Consider the following 18,650-nt stretch of genomic DNA (forward strand, 5'->3'; position numbering starts at 1 on the left):
TCAGGGGAAAATATTGACTTTTTTGTTTACAGCGATTTAAAAAAAACAATGTTACTAAGTCTGTTGCTACCCAACACAGAACTGGCAGTAATTTAAAAAAATGTAATTAAGCTAAATATTATGGCACATTCCCTTTGCTTTTTTCCTAACTTTGTGCCTTTGATTATTAATTTTAAAATCAACACTACAGTGCTGTGAAGCTGAAATGAGCAAAGCGTCATTGGAGGTTAGAGGTTATTGTCAGGAGTTGGGTTATCTCACACCACTGTTAAAGTGCCACATTTTTAAACCAACCAATCATGTCTGTTGGTACAATAAACAACCCAAACCTACTCCTTTGGAAGTAGATGTAACTGTTTAATATATTTTAACCATTTCAAATTATCAAAATCTCAATTAATTCCAGTTCAAAACTACTTTATTAATTGTAAAGGGAAATTAAATGTAGCTTATTTTCATGTTTCTTACAATAATGTGGTTAATAGCGCCACCTGCTAATACAGCAGTGTATGTCAATGAGCTTAAAGATGATTATCAAGAAGCATTTTCTTAATATTATCAAAGATACTTTACCATATTGTTTATCATTTTTTCACCTAGAGGTAGTTCACATTTATTTTAATTTTCAATCATCTAATTAACAGTATGATTAGTTTTGGCTGACGACGTCCTACTGTACGGACATACGTACAGTCTTTTCAACGAGGTGTGAAAGGGAAGCGATGTCCAAAGGGGCCGAGGGTTTCTCTGAGCGAGACTGGTGTGCTCTTCCTCCACTAAGAGGCTTATCTCATGCAGCTTGTAATAGTGACAGAACAACAAGCAGCCAGAGGCAGAATAAAACTCATATCTGGATTGAAACATCAGGCCACAGGAGCAAGCAAGCATCATTATAACAGCAGAGAGAGAAAGGTGAAACCATAGAAACTGTCACACTGCTGCACCATGTGACTAAAAGTGTCAACACCTGAACCTGTAGGAAGGTCAAGCTCAGACTGCTGTACAACAGATTCTTCATCATGTGAAGACTTTTTTCCTTTAGGCTCATTATTGCCGCCATGAGATTGCAGCTTGTGGTTCGGAGTGAAATCTCTTGGTTCAGGTCTGCAGAGATGATGATCAGTGGCGGTCAACTGCACCATCTGACAGACACAGTGAAGCTTCCAGAAGGCACAGCAGTGTGCTCCACATGCAGATTAATAAAGAGCATGAGTGCTTTGAAAAACAATTTATTCCCGCTTTTGTCACATAACCACAAACTTCCATGTATTGGGATTTTATGTGACAGACCAACACAAAGTTGTTGCTTTTTTATTTTACAAAAATAACTCTTAAAAGTGTGGCATGCATTGTTATCCAACTCCCAGAGTCAATATTGTGAAGAACCACCTTTGGTTTCAGTTACAGCTGCGGGTCTTTTCAGGTAAATCTAGAGACTCAAACTTTTCCCCATTCTTTAAATAGCTCAGTCAGATCTGAATGAACATCAGGTTTTAGGTCCCCCCCTACTTATTCCCATATGGAATTAGGTCTGGAATTTGACTAGACCATCCTAAAATATTTATATGCTTTGATCTGAGCCAGTCCACTGTAGCTCTTGCTGTGTTTAGGATTGTTGTCCAGCTGGAAAGCGAACCACCGCCCCAGTTTCAAGTATTCTGCAGCTGATAACACAGGAGATGTGTTAGTTTTCCTCCACACCCAGGCTGAAAAGTTGTATTTTGTTGGATTGTCTATTAGGCACATTCTATGCATTGCAGTTCTATGCTCTTGCTCAGGTGTATTAGTTTTCTCCTTTACCTGCAGATTCATAAATAAGCTTTTTTTTTTTTTTTTTTAGCAGTTACTGTTTTTAAATGTCACCATGGTCTAAACGCAAACATTAATATTCAGTGAATGTGACAGTTTTAGAATAAAATCAAAATTAAAACCCTGCGAACTTAAATCGCTAATAAAAATTCTGTTTTTTAAAAGTCCCCTCAAACGCACGGTCTGAGGTAATACAAGCAAACAGCAGAGAAGGTTCAGCGGGCATATTTCAGCCACAAAAGAGCACAAAGTCTTAAATACAGTCGTTTATAGACTTTATACCAGCACTAGAAATTCGTGTTAAATATGTTTTTGTCTTCACTACACACAGAGAGAGCTACGCCTCAGCCTCCAGCCGCCAACGGCTAATGCTAAGTAAGTTAGCTATTAGCAAGATGTTTGTTGTGTTCAGGATGTTCGGGTTTCTCTGTTTAACTTGTTAATAGCTTTGACTGTCCACATTATAACTAAATGTCTGATTACACACCTAATAATATCACAAGCCTGACGCAGTTTGACTAGCGTCTGTTTTGTAGCATGAAGTTAGCAAATGGTCGGAAACAACTTCCTCCAGACCTTCACAATAAGAGCTTCAAGCATATTTAATTATTGTTAAACTTTAAATACAATATTTTGTTTGATTGTTGTTTGCGTTGTGTATTCGTGCTGCAATCAATACTTTTACTACTACTAATAATAATAATAGCATCTATGTTGATAACCTTGTTCAATTTGCACACTAAGATTCTGAATGTTATCATTTACTTTTGAAGTTATGATACATTTTCTGAGTTGGGCAAAAATATTTGGGACATATGGGTATACTTCATGCTTGCTGTGCTGGGGCTATATGTTCTGGTATATATTATTTTGCTTAAAGATGTATAAAAGCATATTTGCGTAATCTGTTTTTTCATGCAGAAATTATAACAAAATTAACAATGTGATTTTACTGTGAAAAATGGGTCTATTTTTACCATATCCCCCAGCCATACTTTGAATGATTGCTTTCTCTGTTTACCACATGACCAATAGCTGTCCTGTTAACTGTAGATTCTTGCACATGAGCTGGGAATTTCTGCAGCTCCTCCAGAGTCACCATTGACCTTGTCGAGTTTAGGTGGACACCCATGTATTGGCAGGTCTGCAGTTGGTCCATCCTCTTTCTGTTTTTGGGGCCCAGCCATGGGATGAACAAGGACTGAACTGTACACATAGAAAAGGAGGCCGGTAAAAACTCTGAATCCCATAATGCACAGTTTTAAGCCATTCTCATGCATAGCTCCCAGGAGGAGGAGTTTGACAGCTGAAATCTCTGATTTCATGGTGCTACAAAACTCTGGTGCAGCAGAGCTCTTCCTCTTTTACCTGCAGCCTGCACTAGTTCTATTGGGGAGATATGCGCCTGAATGTCTGGACCTTACTGGCTGAGTAAAACACGGCATCTTGGATCTAAAGTAAAGTACGGTCTGCTGTTTGTGTAGCCAGTGATCAAAGGAAATTGGTAGGACTGGACTTTACTTTTGGGTATCAGAGTAAAGGGGGGCTGCATACATATGCATGCTATAATTTCCCAAATTTTATTTGTAAAACATTTGAAAACCATGTGTCCTTCACAAACATGTACTAATTTGTGTTGGTCCGTCACATAAAATCCCATAAATGTGGTTGTAATGTGACAAAAGAAGTTCAAGGAGTATTATTTTTTGTAAGGTTCTGTAAATGATTTAATCTGCAAGGATCTTGAATGACTAAAACAGACACAAGGGGTATAAGTAGTGGCTGCAGGACAGGAGCCATGGGTTGCATTCAGTTACTGGAGCATCTGACAGAAAGGATGACAACATTCTGATGTAGGAACCAAGAAGAGATAAGTCTTTAGTTGGTTCCACCAACTCCATGCCGGCCGCTCCAAAACATTAATAATACTTCCAGTCAAAAGACAGAAGAATGGTAATCAATTGGGTTTCCTCCAACGTGGCGACAGGAAGTTAAGGAAACCACGAAGTTCTTTCAACTTAAAAGCAATTGGTTGATTTTTCTTTCTGTCATTGATGCATGATGAGTGAAATCCAGATTAAATACAAATAATTTTTACTCTCTTCCATCAAACATAGTTGTTTTCTACCTCTTAAAACATCGAAGTTGTAGCACTTTAGGCAGATGTCAGAGACCTTTGTAAGTTATTACAAACAAAGAGGCTTTCAGATATAAGGAGGCATTAAGTGAGAATGATAATCCATTTTTTCTTATAAATTGAATATCCATGTTTTCAGAGATTTTTGATGTTTTTGAATCGTTAAAGAAAGATTCAGTGAATCATATTCACAGCAAACAGAGGGAAATTGAGCCGGAGAGAGAGGACAGGGATGGGAGGAGGGCAAGTTATGGAAATCACAGTAAAATGGAGAGATGGTGAGGGGCTGAAGGAGGATAAATAAAACACAGTCAGAGTCTGAAGCAGCCGCTGATTAAACTCAACAGTCTGAGGAGCAGAAGCTTCTCCGCCTCGTCCTGCGACCCTCCTCTTCTAACCATCCATCCTCGCCTTCCTCCTCTCCATGCCGGCGGAGGTCTCCCCTGGGCTGCCATGGCGAAGATCCGTGTGTCGTACGAGTACTCCGAGGCTGAGGACAAGAGTATCCGGCTGGGTTTGTTCCTGATCGCCTGCGGGATCCTCAGTCTCTTCATCCTGGGCTTCTGCTGGCTCAGTCCGACGCTGCAGAACCTGCAGAGCAAGCCGGCCAACTGTACGGTAAGCCCGGCCGCGGGCTGCGAGTCGCTGCGCTCCAGCGGGGTCAGAACTGCGGACTAAACGCCACATGTAGCAGAAATTATACCGTTTAAAGCGAATAATCCTGGTGCAGTTGATTTATTTTACTAATACAAGTGGACCTAATCAGTTTTAGTGCTGATATTTAGGCTTTAAATAAACTTTATCAGAAGATTTGTTGGAATCTGTTGTCTTCATTTGCAGTCATTTCCATTTCTTCTGCTATATTTATACTCACCACTTTAGAAGTACTTATTACTAATTGGTCCATATTGACCCAACAGCATCCCACTGTTGCTGCAGATTTCTCAGCTGTGCATCCACGATGTGAATCTCTCATTGCACCGCATCCCAAATGGGAAATATTTGCATGGAGATCCAGTGACTGGAGCTCAGTGGAGTAAAGTCATGTTCAAGAAACCAGTTTGAGATTACTTTACGTTAGTGACAAGGTGCATTTTCCCACAGGGTACACTGTGGACATAAAGGGATGTACCAGATATGGCAGATGCAGCTTTTAGATGCAAGTTGCAGGTTAGTTGCTCTCCAGGACTAGATCTGGGCACCACTGGTCCAAACCTCAGCAACAATACTCAGGTTGTTGTGTTCTAACTATGTTCAGGTGGTATTAAGAGTGTGCCAAAAAACATCTCCCACACCATTATATCACCACCACCAGAACCATTCAAACAAGTCAGAGTGGACCCATACGTTTTATGCCAAATTCTGATCCTACCAGGTAAATTTGAGACTCATCAAATCAGCCAATGTTTCGCCAGCCTCATATTGTCCACCGTTGCTGAACCCATCTAGGACCAACAACCATGTCATGTTTAAAGTCACTTAAATCCCATTTGTTCTCCATCCTGATGTTCGCTTTGAACTTCAGGAAGTCGTCTTCACCCCTTCTACATTGAGTCGCAGCCATCTGACTGGCTGACTTGCTATTAGATGGGAAAGGTTGATGCATTTTTCTAGGGTGTTTATTTTGCCTACACAGTGTCATCAGTCATTACATACAATCAATACGTTACCGTAAAATTAATACTAATCGTTTATAACAATGAAGAAGGCTGTAGTGATCAGATGTAGAGTGTTGATCAAGTTGATGGAAAATGAAGATGATGAGTGTGACCTGATTGATCTGATCTGACAGGATCTAAAACACTGAGCTGTCATAAATCATCCAGGGAGGAACCAAGTCCTGCTGGCTGCTTAGATTAGGGTTCTTTAATTAGATTAATTAATACCATTTCCACTCATTTATTTCTGATAAATTAATAGGGTTCGCTCCTGTTAATGTTATTTACGCAGATTCACACTAAAGTATCAAATTCAGTCCAAACTGAACTCAAATCGATTTAATTTAATCACATATAGAGTTTCATACCGAGTTATATGTGATTCAGTTCAATTGTAAACATATTACAGTACAACCGAAGTCTGTTGATCATATAATTGCAATTTGTAAAAAGGAATCCATCTAAAAAAAGCTCCGATTGATTGCACTGAATCATTGGCTCCACAGCAACTTCTTAGCCTGAAATGATGCTTTTAAAGCTTTAATTATCTGTTGTGCAATTCTTGCAATCCAACAGGGATTTGGTTCCAGTTGTCTACTGACACATGACTATGTGCCCCTGGGCAAGGCAGTGCATGTCTAGAGAAGTGCTATATCAATTGAGTCCATTTACCATTTAAAAGAGTCTCTCTTATAATTTCCTGGCATTTTGCTTTTTAGAAACTTTAAAAAGAAAAACACTACTGGGTAGTTTCTTAACAACAAAATATTGGAATAAATATCTCTTTTTTTTGGCAAATTTATTTTGCAAATTGCAAATTTTTGCAATTTTCCTTGCAATTATGACTGTTTTGAAATAAACTGTTTTGATTTAAGCAATTTCTAGTTAACACTTTAATTTTTAAAGATTGTTTTAGGAAACTTTTTGAATAAACTGAGTCATAGTTGTGAACCAGTTTCCTATTTCAAGGTGTAGATAAAGTCAAGTCAAACTAGAAGAAAGATGGAGGAACCTTTCCGTGATGACTTTGTGGCAACAGCACTAGAAAGATGATGCCCAACACGTTAGTGCTGTAGTTCCTAGGACTGGGTAATATATCGAATATATTTGATATTTCATGCTTTGTTCCACGGGTCACACTAATGTGACTATTTAAGTGTAAGGTTTTGTAGAAACCATTATCCGTCTACATCTGAATTGCTGGAAGCTCAAGTTTTTTTTAGAGCTCCTGAAAGTATCACTCACTCCAGAAAATCCTGGAGCGCTCAGATTGTTTCGCAAGTGAGCAGAAAAGTGGAAAGTGACAACACTGTTGGAAATGTCAAGAGCCCAGCAAGAGTTCCTGAGTTTTCAGTGTCACATGTTGGATTTATAAACAGGAAAACAGCTCTTGATCTTGGAGTGGCAGAAAGGAAGAGACGTTAAGCAAATATGACCTTTAGCTCCGAGTCAGCCTTGACAAGAGACTTCGGCTCCTCTATATCGAAACCCTTCAGGATGATGAATTTTGTAATTACTGACTTTAGTAAGTGTTGTTTTAAGTACTGTTGTGATTTGTACTTTAAATAATAATAATGGCTTTATTAGACAATAGTACTGTCATACTCCTTGATCAGTCTTATTGAATCAAACTAACGTTTTTACAGTTTTGCTTTAAATCCATGAAAATTTCATTGTCAGAATCTAATACTGGTCCATGTCTATGTCTTTACCTTGATTTATTTCTGTATTGGTTTTCATAAAAACTTGTACAGGTCCTTCTCAAAATATTAGCATATTGTGATAAAGTTAATTATTTTCCATAATGTCATGATGAAAATTTAACATTCATATATTTTAGATTCATTGCACACTAACTGAAATATTTCAGGTCTTTTATTGTCTTAATACGGATGATTTTGGCATACAGCTCATGAAAACCCAAACTTCCTATCTCACAAAATTAGCATATCATTAAAAGGGTCTCTAAACGAGCTATGAACCTAATCATCTGAATCAACGAGTTAACTCTAAACACCTGCAAAAGATTCCTGAGGCCTTTAAAACTCCCAGCCTGGTTCATCACTCAAAACCCCAATCATGGGTAAGACTGCCGACCTGACTGCTGTCCAGAAGGCCACTATTGACACCCTCAAGCAAGAGGGTAAGACACAGAAATAAATTTCAGAACGAATAGGCTGTTCCCAGAGTGCTGTATCAAGGCACCTCAGTGGGAAGTCTGTGGGAAGGAAAAAGTGTGGCAGAAAACGCTGCACAACGAGAAGAGGTGACCGGACCCTGAGGAAGATTGTGGAGAAGGGCCGATTCCAGACCTTGGGGGACCTGCGGAAGCAGTGGACTGAGTCTGGAGTAGAAACATCCAGAGCCACCGTGCACAGGCGTGTGCAGGAAATGGGCTACAGGTGCCTCATTCCCCAGGTCAAGCCACTTTTGAACCAGAAACAGCAGCAGAAGCGCCTGACCTGGGCTACAGAGAAGCAGCACTGGACTGTTGCTCAGTGGTCCAAAGTACTTTTTTCGGATGAAAGCAAATTCTGCATGTCATTCGGAAATCAAGGTGCCAGAGTCTGGAGGAAGACTGGGGAGAAGGAAATGCCAAAATGCCAGAAGTCCAGTGTCAAGTACCCACAGTCAGTGATGGTCTGGGGTGCCGTGTCAGCTGCTGGTGTTGGTCCACTGTGTTTTATCAAGGGCAGGGTCAATGCAGCTAGCTATCAGGAGATTTTGGAGCACTTCATGCTTCCATCTTCTGAAAAGCTTTATGGAGATGAAGATTTCATTTTTCAGCACGACCTGGCACCTGCTCACAGTGCCAAAACCACTGGTAAATGGTTTACTGACCATGGTATCACTGTGCTCAATTGGCCTGCCAACTCTCCTGACCTGAACCCCATAGAGAATCTGTGGGATATTGTGAAGAGAACGTTGAGAGACTCAAGACCCAACACTCTGGATGAGCTAAAGGCTGCTATCGAAGCATCCTGGGCCTCCATAAGACCTCAGCAGTGCCACAGGCTGATTGCCTCCATGCCACGCCGCATTGAAGCAGTAATTTCTGCAAAAGGATTCCCGACCAAGTATTGAGTGCATAACTGTACATGATTATTTGAAGGTTGACGTTTTTTGTATTAAAAACACTTTTCTTTTATTGGTCGGATGAAATATGCTAATTTTGTGAGATATGAATTTTGGGTTTTCATGAGCTGTATGCCAAAATCATCCGTATTAAGACAATAAAAGACCTGAAATATTTCAGTTAGTGTGCAATGAATCTAAAATATATGAATGTTAAATTTTCATCATGACATTATGGAAAATAATTAACTTTATCACAATATGCTAATATTTTGAGAAGTACCTGTATGTGTATACAATGGTTTACAGGTCTTTTAATCTTTGTATTAAGCTGTGTTGGTAGAGCACAACCATCCAGTTGGTAGCAGTAACTCAGACAAACTGAGGAAACGGATTTACAGAGACTGTCAAGTCAAATTTCTTTATAAATCACATTTAAATCTACAGGTTTTTACCAAAGTATTGAACAAAAAAAGTCTAAAGCAGAGATTAAAAGAATAAACAATAAAACAAATTAATTTAAAAGCATCAGAAGAAAAATAAATACAGAGCACAAAGCAATAAAATGCTGAAAAGAACTCACACTGGGTCAAAGGTCATGGAAAACATGTTTTTAAAAGAGATTTCAAAACAAATTGTGGAAGCCTGTTTGATGTTGGAGGGGAGATTGTTCCAGAGTTTCAGAGCCATGACTGAAAAAACTCAATCTCCACTAAGCTTTAACCTAGTTTTCAGGACAACCAAAGCAGCTGATCAGACGATCTCAGTACCCAAGAAGGAATGTAAGGTTGAAGTAGATCAGAGATGTAAGGGTGCAAGGCCACTGAGGCATTTAGAGGTCAACATGAAAATTGTAAGACTAATTATTTTTGGTAAACTGCTTTGGAGCTTTTAAATCTGACTGAAGACAGAGAAATATTGCACAAACATCTTAATACAACAGACCATGTTGCACATCAGAATCAGTATTTCTTTAGAGGAAAACATTTCAGTTTCTTTTTCCTTGTAAGGAAGATTTTGAAACATGACTGTGAACACACTTACCTGTGTTTTCTCACGAGCACTTTAGGTCAGAGATGGTGACTTGATTTTCAGTCTTGGACTCGAGTTGCACTTTACTCAAACTATGTTTTCATTCTTGAGCTTCACAGGCTCAATGCTTGATTTAGACTTGTGTTGTAAAGAGTCCAGACTTTACTTGGAATAAAGGTCTAAATACTCCAGGCTTGACTTGGAGGAAAGGTCTAAATAATCTAGGCTTGACTTGGAGTAAAGGTCTAAATAATCGAGGCTTGACTTGGAGTAAAGGTCTAAATACTCTAGGCTTGATTTGGAATAAAGGTCTAAATACTCTAGGCTTGACTTGGAGTAAAGGTCTAAATACTCTAGGCCTGACTTGGAGTAAAGGTCTAACGACTCCATGCTTGACTTGGAGTAAAGATCTAACGACTCCATGCTTGACTTGGAGTAAATGTCTAAAGACTCCATGCTTGACTTGGAATAAAGATCTAAATAATCTAGGCTTGACTTGGAATAAAGGCCTAAATACTCTAGGCTTGACTTGGAATAAAGGTCTAAATACTCTAGGCCTGACTTGGAGTAAAGGTCTAACGACTCCATGCTTGACTTGGAGTAAAGGTCTAAATAATCTAGGCTTGCCTTGAAGTAAATGTCTAAAGACTCCATGCTTGACTTGGAATAAAGATCTAAATAATCTAGGCTTGACTTGGAATAAAGGCCTAAATATTCTAGGCTTGACTTGGAATAAAGGTCTAAATACTCTAGGCTTGACTTGGAATAAAGGTCTAAAGACTAGGCCTGACTTGAAGTAAAGGTCTAAAGACTAGGCCTGACTTGGAGTAAAGGTTAAAAGACTGAAGAGTCTGTAGACCTAAGCTTTTAAAGAATCCAGACTTGACTGAGACTGTAAGGAAGAGACTGAGTCTTTATATCATTGAGTCATAATCAAAACTCTGTTGTCTGCACCACTAAAGTCCAACACATTTTTCATCTTCACAACACAATATCACTGATAGTTTAATTCTGAAGGATTTGCTGCCTCCCCAATAATCTAATCCACCAGGTTAAGCCATGTTCTGTCGCTGGCTGTTAATAAATGTAAAATCTTGTATTTATAAGAGGTCAGGTCTGTATCAGGAGGCTAACGTGACCTTTAGTTTTGACAGAGATAAATATATCCTTTAAAAGTAGAACAATTGACCTCAGACAGATTTTTCTTTCCTGATTTTGTTATTTTAATCTTTTTGGTTATCGATAAAAAGTGGATTTGTCCAGCTTCAGACATCGACTTTAGACTGTGGCATTTCAAAGACTTATGGGAATATATGAAATAAATTACAGGCTTCCACAGCCTGCACTTTATGCTGTGTGGTGTGGATAATGAATTTCTACCAAGGTGATTTATTATGCTGTTAGCTTATTGCATCATCTTAGAGTGATGTTCATGCGTCATTTGGAGGTTTACTTTCTTTCTCTAAATTGTGCAGTCTCTGGTGATGTGGGACAGACAGCTCGTTCAATGTGTCGTTAACAAATCTGTGACTTAATGAAGCATAAATCAGAATACTTGGGTTTACTGAAGTTCCTTGACCTCTTGAGTGATTATGTCAGACTTTTATTGAATCAGATTCGATTAATGGTTCTGTCTCCATGTGTTGTTTCAGACCGGTAATGAGAGGTTATCACTCCTTTTCTGACATGCAGATGATTCAGGAGTGATCTCCACAAGATCAGGGTCCCCTCCACACACTTTTTTACACATTTGGACAAACTTTTTCTGTGGACCGCTAATAAGTGATCATCACTCTTGCCTGTTCATGCAACCATGACAAAAGGTAATTCTTCTTTTTAGAGAGAAAAATGATGTCCTTGAGTTCGGTGTTGGACTTATTGTCTGCCCTGTATTGATTCCTAGATGAACACTATAGAAGGTCAATTGCTGCGTCAAAGTCCAGTGGTTAATGTCACCAGTAACAAAGGATGCTTGTTTGTGTCGCAGAAATGGGAATAATGCCTAAATGCCCAAACCCAACCAAGCTGGATTTGTAGGTTTCTTTACCAAACCCAGGTTGCTTTCTGGATGTTACAGGGTACACTCCCAGTACTTACAGACTACTTTCTGCCTGAGGGTGGCATTATTAGGTGACTTGGAACATCTAACCGACTGAAGGTGACTTGTAGGTTCTGGGGAAAGTATACAGTATTTTTTTCAGTATTCTCGTGATACAGTTTAAAATTGCTTGTTTCAGTACAAATTTAAAGAACAAATTTAGATAAGTTATAAAACATTAATATTGGCTAATTTGATTTATTTTCAGTAATTATCACAAACCAGACCCTGAATTCCCTCACAAATTGCAGGACTTTATGGATTAAACTAGCAACCTTTTCAACTAGCAGTGATAAATAGAACTGTTTAAATGTACATTTGGCTACAACATTATCTCATTGGAGCTTATGGCTTATCTTTAGTGTTTATATTGATATCTCAATAAATTATTTTAATTGTTTCATTGCCAGGCACCATCTTAGGGTCATAAATAATAATTCTTTAACAGAAACTAAATGTTTTTCCCTTTAATTAAATCAGAGTCATGTATTATTCAACGTTTGTTCCTTAAATAGATAAATTGTCAAAATACCAGGAAAAAGTTGGTCAGTAGCTATAAATATGGTGGGAGTGCTGTAACACCAAAATATTTCCACTGATGAGGGAGAAGGTTATGACTCATTTTTGACTTGCCACTTGAAAAATTAGATGTAAGCAAAATTAAAAAACCTTTAAAAATTTTATTTTACATTATTTTATTTTTTTGAGAGATTTGCTGCAAAAAAAAGACACAAAAAAACCCAAATACTTAACTCTTTGTTTTTGGAGATAGGAGGAACATTTTGGGTGCTTCTGCTGATCGTCCATCTTCTTTTTCAGGTGGTGTCTGTGTTGCGTCCCGAGGAGATGTTTGAATGCATTTTTACGTGCGGAGCAGACTGTAAGGGAACGTCGCTGTATCCTTGCCTGCAGATCTTTGTCAACAACTCCGAGTCCAACTCTGTGGCGCTGCTCCACTTCGACGAACAGCAGCTGGTCCTCAATCCAAAGGTAAACACGACTATTGTACTGTGTCTCTGTGAGCGGAGTGGGGTTGGATACCAACACCTTTGGACAGTAGTTACTACAGCAACAGGGAGACGGTTTCTTAAAGGTAAATTTTCCTAATGAAGGACCACCCAATAATTTAGACCCTTTGTGTTTTTTCCACTCGCCTCCGGTGTTCACATATCCTTTAACAAACCCATGGTAATCATGGCTTCTACTTTACTTGATGCATTCACTTTGGGAAGCAGGAAGACCCTGATCCGTGTGGCCAGTCCTTTAAAACCTCCAGGAATCAGAAACAGCTGAGATGTTCAAGCATCTCAGCCCATCGGTGAGTTTTAGGCCGATGCAATAAAACGGCACTACATCAACTCTAGAACTCCTCTTCCACCTCGGTGCACGGCTGGGCTGTCACTACAGCAACAGAGTAAATATAGAGGGGGGAGATGGCGCTTCATCTGTGGCGCTCAGTCACCATGGAGACCGATAATGTGGAGACGGGGAGAGAGGGAGGGGAGTCACGCTTCATTCAGGAATACTTTAATGTCTCGCAGAGGGAGAGGTTTGAAACTGAAAAAGATGGATGCCACGCTGCATTAAAAAAGGAAACCTTCGTTGCTCCACCTACCTGGAGGCCTGAATCACACAGGAAACATCATCATAACCACTGGGTTACCCTCTGCGACTAAGCTCTATTCATCCTCAACCAGTCACACAGTATAGTAAGCAGAAACACAAACAGCTGCATTAACACAAAACAGTATGAAACAATAATTAGCAGAAAAACTGTTCAAATGAGCATAAAGTTCATATAGAAGGGCTCTACTGAAGCTGCATAACTATGTATTGTCATTTTTTCCCAATTTCTAAAATATCTTATGATCCCACATCAGAAATAAACCCGTGAAATTAAATTACATTACATAATATCTTAATAATAATGTTTGAATCTGCTTTAAATGGATTGCTACTCAGTGTGTTCATCTGGAAACAATAAACCAGTTGCAGTGTTCAGTCCAGTAATACAACTAATGAGTGATTAGGCAGAGCACTAATTAGACATTCAAATAACAATTGTCCACTAATTAAAGCATGAAGTTCCCAGTCCTTTAACATCAGAAGTAACTGTAAACTCAGTGAACTACTGTTCATCACCAACAGTTCTCCTTTAGCTGGAGCGACCATCTGTGCAGACAACCAGCAGCTGCTTTTACATAAAAAGGTTCTGATGAGGACCATAATCCTAGCTGCTCTAACTGACTGACAGCATAGAACCCCAGGTAATAAAGAACATTTAATGTACCTTTAACCCCTCCTGAGCTCTGTGACCTTTCACCAGCAGACATACAGGCAGCATTAATTGCAGACTCGTCTAAAGTGGACTTTGTGGATGTAAAACAGCTGACTGAGAAGCCAGATGAAGAGGGGCGTTCTCTGAGTTAATTGGTGTTGTGTCTATAGGGGGCGGTTAGTTAATGGAGCCACCCGCAGACTAGATGACTGACATGACATTAAGATCTACATCAGCATGGAGCTCTCACAGATCAGCTGTCTTTGTTTATTTGAGGCAAAGATGGTTGAAGAAACGAGACCAAGAGATGGATCAGTAAACATCCATAAAATGAACCAGTCAGTTCAGCCAGGTTAAGATGAACTGATTCGTGTTCACAGTTCACCACCTAAATATTTAGAACTAGTTCTCGATCTTTTATCATGTTTTGTCTGAATTAAAGTTTTTAAAAGATGCATTATGTCGTTGCCTAGTATTTCCTGTTGTTAAATTTCCTTTAACACTACTAATTATTCAGAATGCAAAGAGGTCACAAACCTTCTGCAGAGTCAGCAACTAGACACCCCCAAACTTGATGTGATCTTCAGATGAGCTCTAGAACAATTATAGAGAGCTTTATGGAATGGGTTTTCCATAATTGAGCCGCTGCAAGCAAACCTTACATCAGCTGCACTTGGTGATTTATGACGGCTAAAAGCATGAAGAGACTGAAATCTAGAGCTGTACAGAAATGTTCTCTGAAGTGAATAATCATGTCTTTCTGTCTGATAATCCAAGAGACAAGGCTGGGTTTGGCAGTTACCATGAGGACTGTGACAAGTGTGAAGTTTGTTGGAGTGAAGATCATGGTGTGGGGCCCTATTTCATCCATGAGGATATGTTAATATTTCAACATGTTGAGACAATTTTGATCTATGGGTCTATGCACACAGTCCTGACCTCAACCTGATAGAAAACCTGTTCATTTAAAGGAGGGATTGTGAGCCAGGCCATCTGGTCCAACATCAGTGTCTGACCTCACAAATGTATTTCTAGAAAAATGGTTGATGATATTATTTAGCTAATCGTTTGGCCATCAGGGCTGCACAGTGGTGTAGTTTTTAGCACTATTGCCCTGCAGCAAGAAGGTTCTGGGATCAAACCCCGCTCTGGTTTCCTACATGGAGTTTGCTTGTTCTTTCCGTGCATGTACTGCATGAGTTCTCTCTGGGTTCTCCAGCTTCCAGACTGTTAGGTTGACTAGTATCTCTAGTAAGTTGCCCCGGGTATGTGTGTGCATGGTTGTTTGTCCTGTGTGTCTCTTTCTTGCTCTGTGATGGACTGGAGACCTATCCAGGGTGTGTCCCTCCGTCCCACCCAATGGTAATTGGAGATAGGCACCAGGAGACCCTGCATGGATAAGCTCATATGGAAAACTGATGGGTGGATTTTGCCATTTGCTCCTTTTTTTTCTGAAGAGTTGGCACATTTGCATGTAGAAAAGAATAAAATAAGACCTGAAAGGCCCATTGGTATCCTCAGTGGACCTTTTCTGGAATGTTAGAGGGATTTTAAATGAAATATAGCTAGTCTGACAGAACAATAAATCTTTAAGTTTAAATGCCCTGCAGCTAGTTTTTTTCATTCCCATATCACGCCATTTTGTTTGGATTTCAGGATGTAAAACCTGACTTCCCACTTTATGAATCCACTGATCAGAGTGCTCTAATTTGCATGATCATGCATCAACACACACTCAGGTTTGATGGTTTTGTCACATTTTAATTAGAGCTGCAGGTCTGCGTGGTAATCTGATGAGAAACGGCACTTCATCATTTTCTATTTAAGAAGGGCTGGATATATGCCTAACTCAGGGTGCTTTCCTTTTTGAGAAAGGCTTCATTAAACAGCCATTTTAACCTGACTCAGAACCTTAAAAATAAAACTATTCGGTCCCAAAGTCGAGCCATAATAATTTCCTCATGAGGTCCAAACCTTGATGAACCCACTGACTCAGACATAAGAACTCAGATCATTTTTACTTTCCCCTCTAGATTTTTTCTCCACAGTTAATTTCTGTAGGAACAAAAATGAAATGAACTCCTGACCTCAATAAAAGAAATATGGCTCTGTGTGTGTGTGTGTGTGTTCTTGTACTTGTTGCTGAGTGAACCATTTTTCGTATTTTTATCGCAAAGTGAGGACATTTTGACAAAGTGAGGACATTTTCCTGGTCCTCACTTTTTCAAATTGTGTGTGTGTGTGTGTGTGTGTGTGTGTGTGTGTGTGTGTGTGTGTGTGTATGTGTGATCAGACCATTTACTGCTCTCAAAGTAGTCAAGATGAATCCAGGTTTCCTTTCCATTTTCTAGAAAATGTTCAACAACGGATGAATAAAGGAAGAAGATCACCTTCCAGGTGTTGGGAAGTCATTAACTGATTAGTCTGTAAACCCTGGTTGGAGTTCATAATGTTCCTCTGGCTGCTCATAAAACATAATAACTCACAGTTTTCACTAAATCCTGGTGCTTTGCACTGCAGACTCCATTAACCCTGAACTCGATTTAACAGTGTTTATGTTCAGCACGTTTGCTCTGACAGCATTGTTTTCCCAGAGTGTTTTTCTGCCTTCACATGTTCCAAAAGGTCCCACTCTGTTGTCCCCTGATGTCTTTTCATCCAACTAAAGCTGCTTTGGCTTCACCAGTGATCTGTAATACCTCCACACACGCAGATGTTGGCTGTGCAACAAGGATTACTTCACATGATTTCAGAGCTCATTTCTCAGAGAGATTGTATGTGTTGCACATAGCTTCTACTGCTGCTGCTCTCTGCATTGGTTCAAATCTGATATTCTTTCTTCTGAATGGACATCAGGAGAATTTCAGTCAGCCTGGTTGCCTTTGGTGACGACGGTTGGAAACCTGCTGCTTTTAGCTGATGTCATGATGATAAATTGAAGAACAGTTTTTTTTTTGTTTTTGTAGATTTTGCTTTCAACCAGCCACAACTGTTACCCCCCTTTGAGCCACTCAAAGTGGACCATCTAAGAGCCGAGTTGGCGAGTAAGTGTGAAGTGGGAGTCAGAGCCTGCTGTGCTCCGTTGTAAGAAACTGTGCTGTTGTCTCTTACTGGGTTCTGGAAGCCAGCATTATTTTTAAAAATAAACCCTGCTGAAAGATGTAGACTGTCCTGGATATCCTGTTTTACACCCATATTACAGAACCATCCTGTAAAAAGACCTGAAGACCAAGCTTCAGTTGGTTACAAATGGCTGATCAGACGAAACCCTTCTTTAACCTGTCATACCCTGCTACTATTTGCTATTCTCTAAATAAAATTGGCATTGTAGAACCAGTATATGATGCCAGTACAGTTACTGGGAGCCCCAGTTCACACCTACTCACTATAAGATGTATCTATAAAGGTTATTTATACTCCAAGAAAAACCTTTGTATCACTGACCATGCTTTAAGATTACCCAAATAACTGGGGTTTTCATTTTTTTTAAATTGATGGAAACATTCTCAGTGTAGAAACGGTACATAACAGAGCTCAACCATCATTGTCTTTGTAAACTAAGTTCAATGAGACTCTACCTGGTCAACGCAGGTGTATGTGGAGCTTGTTAGAACTCAGTTTGTCCATACATTGTGTCATTAAGTTACACTTCAGAGCAACTCTGTATTTAGGGCATGTTTCTGGTTTATACAAGTGGAAAGGCTTAGTTTCTCTTGGAGGAGTGTCATCCAGGTCTGGTATGTCATGCACTCTTTCCTGAGGTTGATTATTATGAGGGTGATCAATACTAGCACAAGATGTGTTTTAGAGGTAAGGACAGAAACTATCTGCAGAACCATCAAAAGCTCAGAGGGATAACAACAGCCTCTTTCTCCAAACAATTCAAGTTGGTCCTTAAATGCCCTCTGGCCGAGTGTTTGCTGACATGACTGAAGCCTCAGGTATTCCTTCTTGCTCCCTATCTCTCAAGAGAAATCTCATGTGAAGAACGCCCCTTTGAATTTTATACTTCGGTTGAGGTATACGGCATTCACAGCATTTATATTTTTAAAGAAGCAAAGTCTACAGAGGAAGGGCATTCCTAAAAGACAACTACAACAACACAGTTTGACATTATAAGCTTCTTAGCCATTTGTAGAAATCTATGTTACATTTCACAATGATTATTACCTCTGTGTTCACATTCAACCATGCATATGCTTGCAAAAACAACAAGGCTCTACCCTGCTGCTCTTCAGGTATGAGACAATCTTCTTCTGAAAGGCTTCTTAGCCAGTCATGGTCAACGTCTGAATAGGTTAGCTAGCTTTGCAGCCCAAAAGTGCGATATAGCAATGACATTTAAGGAGAAAACACAGCAGAGATCACCTGAGCATGGGGCATGTTTGGCGAACATCATTTCTCATTATTAACACATTGGATGGATTGTACTGATTGTCACATAGACAAAACAGATCACTGAATTTAAGCCAATGGTAGTTTCTTTGGGATTAGTGATTCCTGCAGAGACATGACTGGATTGATTGGTGTCTTATGAACAGCAGCTTGAAGGGCGGTGCGTCT

At 39.5% G+C, this 18,650-nt stretch overlaps 1 protein-coding gene across 1 annotated transcript in view; it reads left to right on the forward strand.

Moving 5' to 3' along the window:
* The first annotated feature begins 3,483 nt into the window (after window positions 1-3,483).
* LOC124882793 (calcium-activated potassium channel subunit beta-4-like) overlaps window positions 3,484-18,650 on the forward strand; it is a 29,049-nt gene continuing 13,882 nt past the window's right edge. Inside the window, exons 1-2 of the mRNA XM_047389355.1 lie at window positions 3,484-4,564; window positions 12,629-12,799. Of these exons, the coding sequence (XP_047245311.1) occupies window positions 4,400-4,564; window positions 12,629-12,799 (336 nt within the window). The 5' untranslated portion in view covers window positions 3,484-4,399. The remainder of the gene's footprint in view (window positions 4,565-12,628; window positions 12,800-18,650) is intronic.

The sequence above is a fragment of the Girardinichthys multiradiatus genome, chromosome 17 (genome assembly GCF_021462225.1).
Source record: "Girardinichthys multiradiatus isolate DD_20200921_A chromosome 17, DD_fGirMul_XY1, whole genome shotgun sequence".
NCBI classification, from domain to species: domain Eukaryota; kingdom Metazoa; phylum Chordata; class Actinopteri; order Cyprinodontiformes; family Goodeidae; genus Girardinichthys; species Girardinichthys multiradiatus.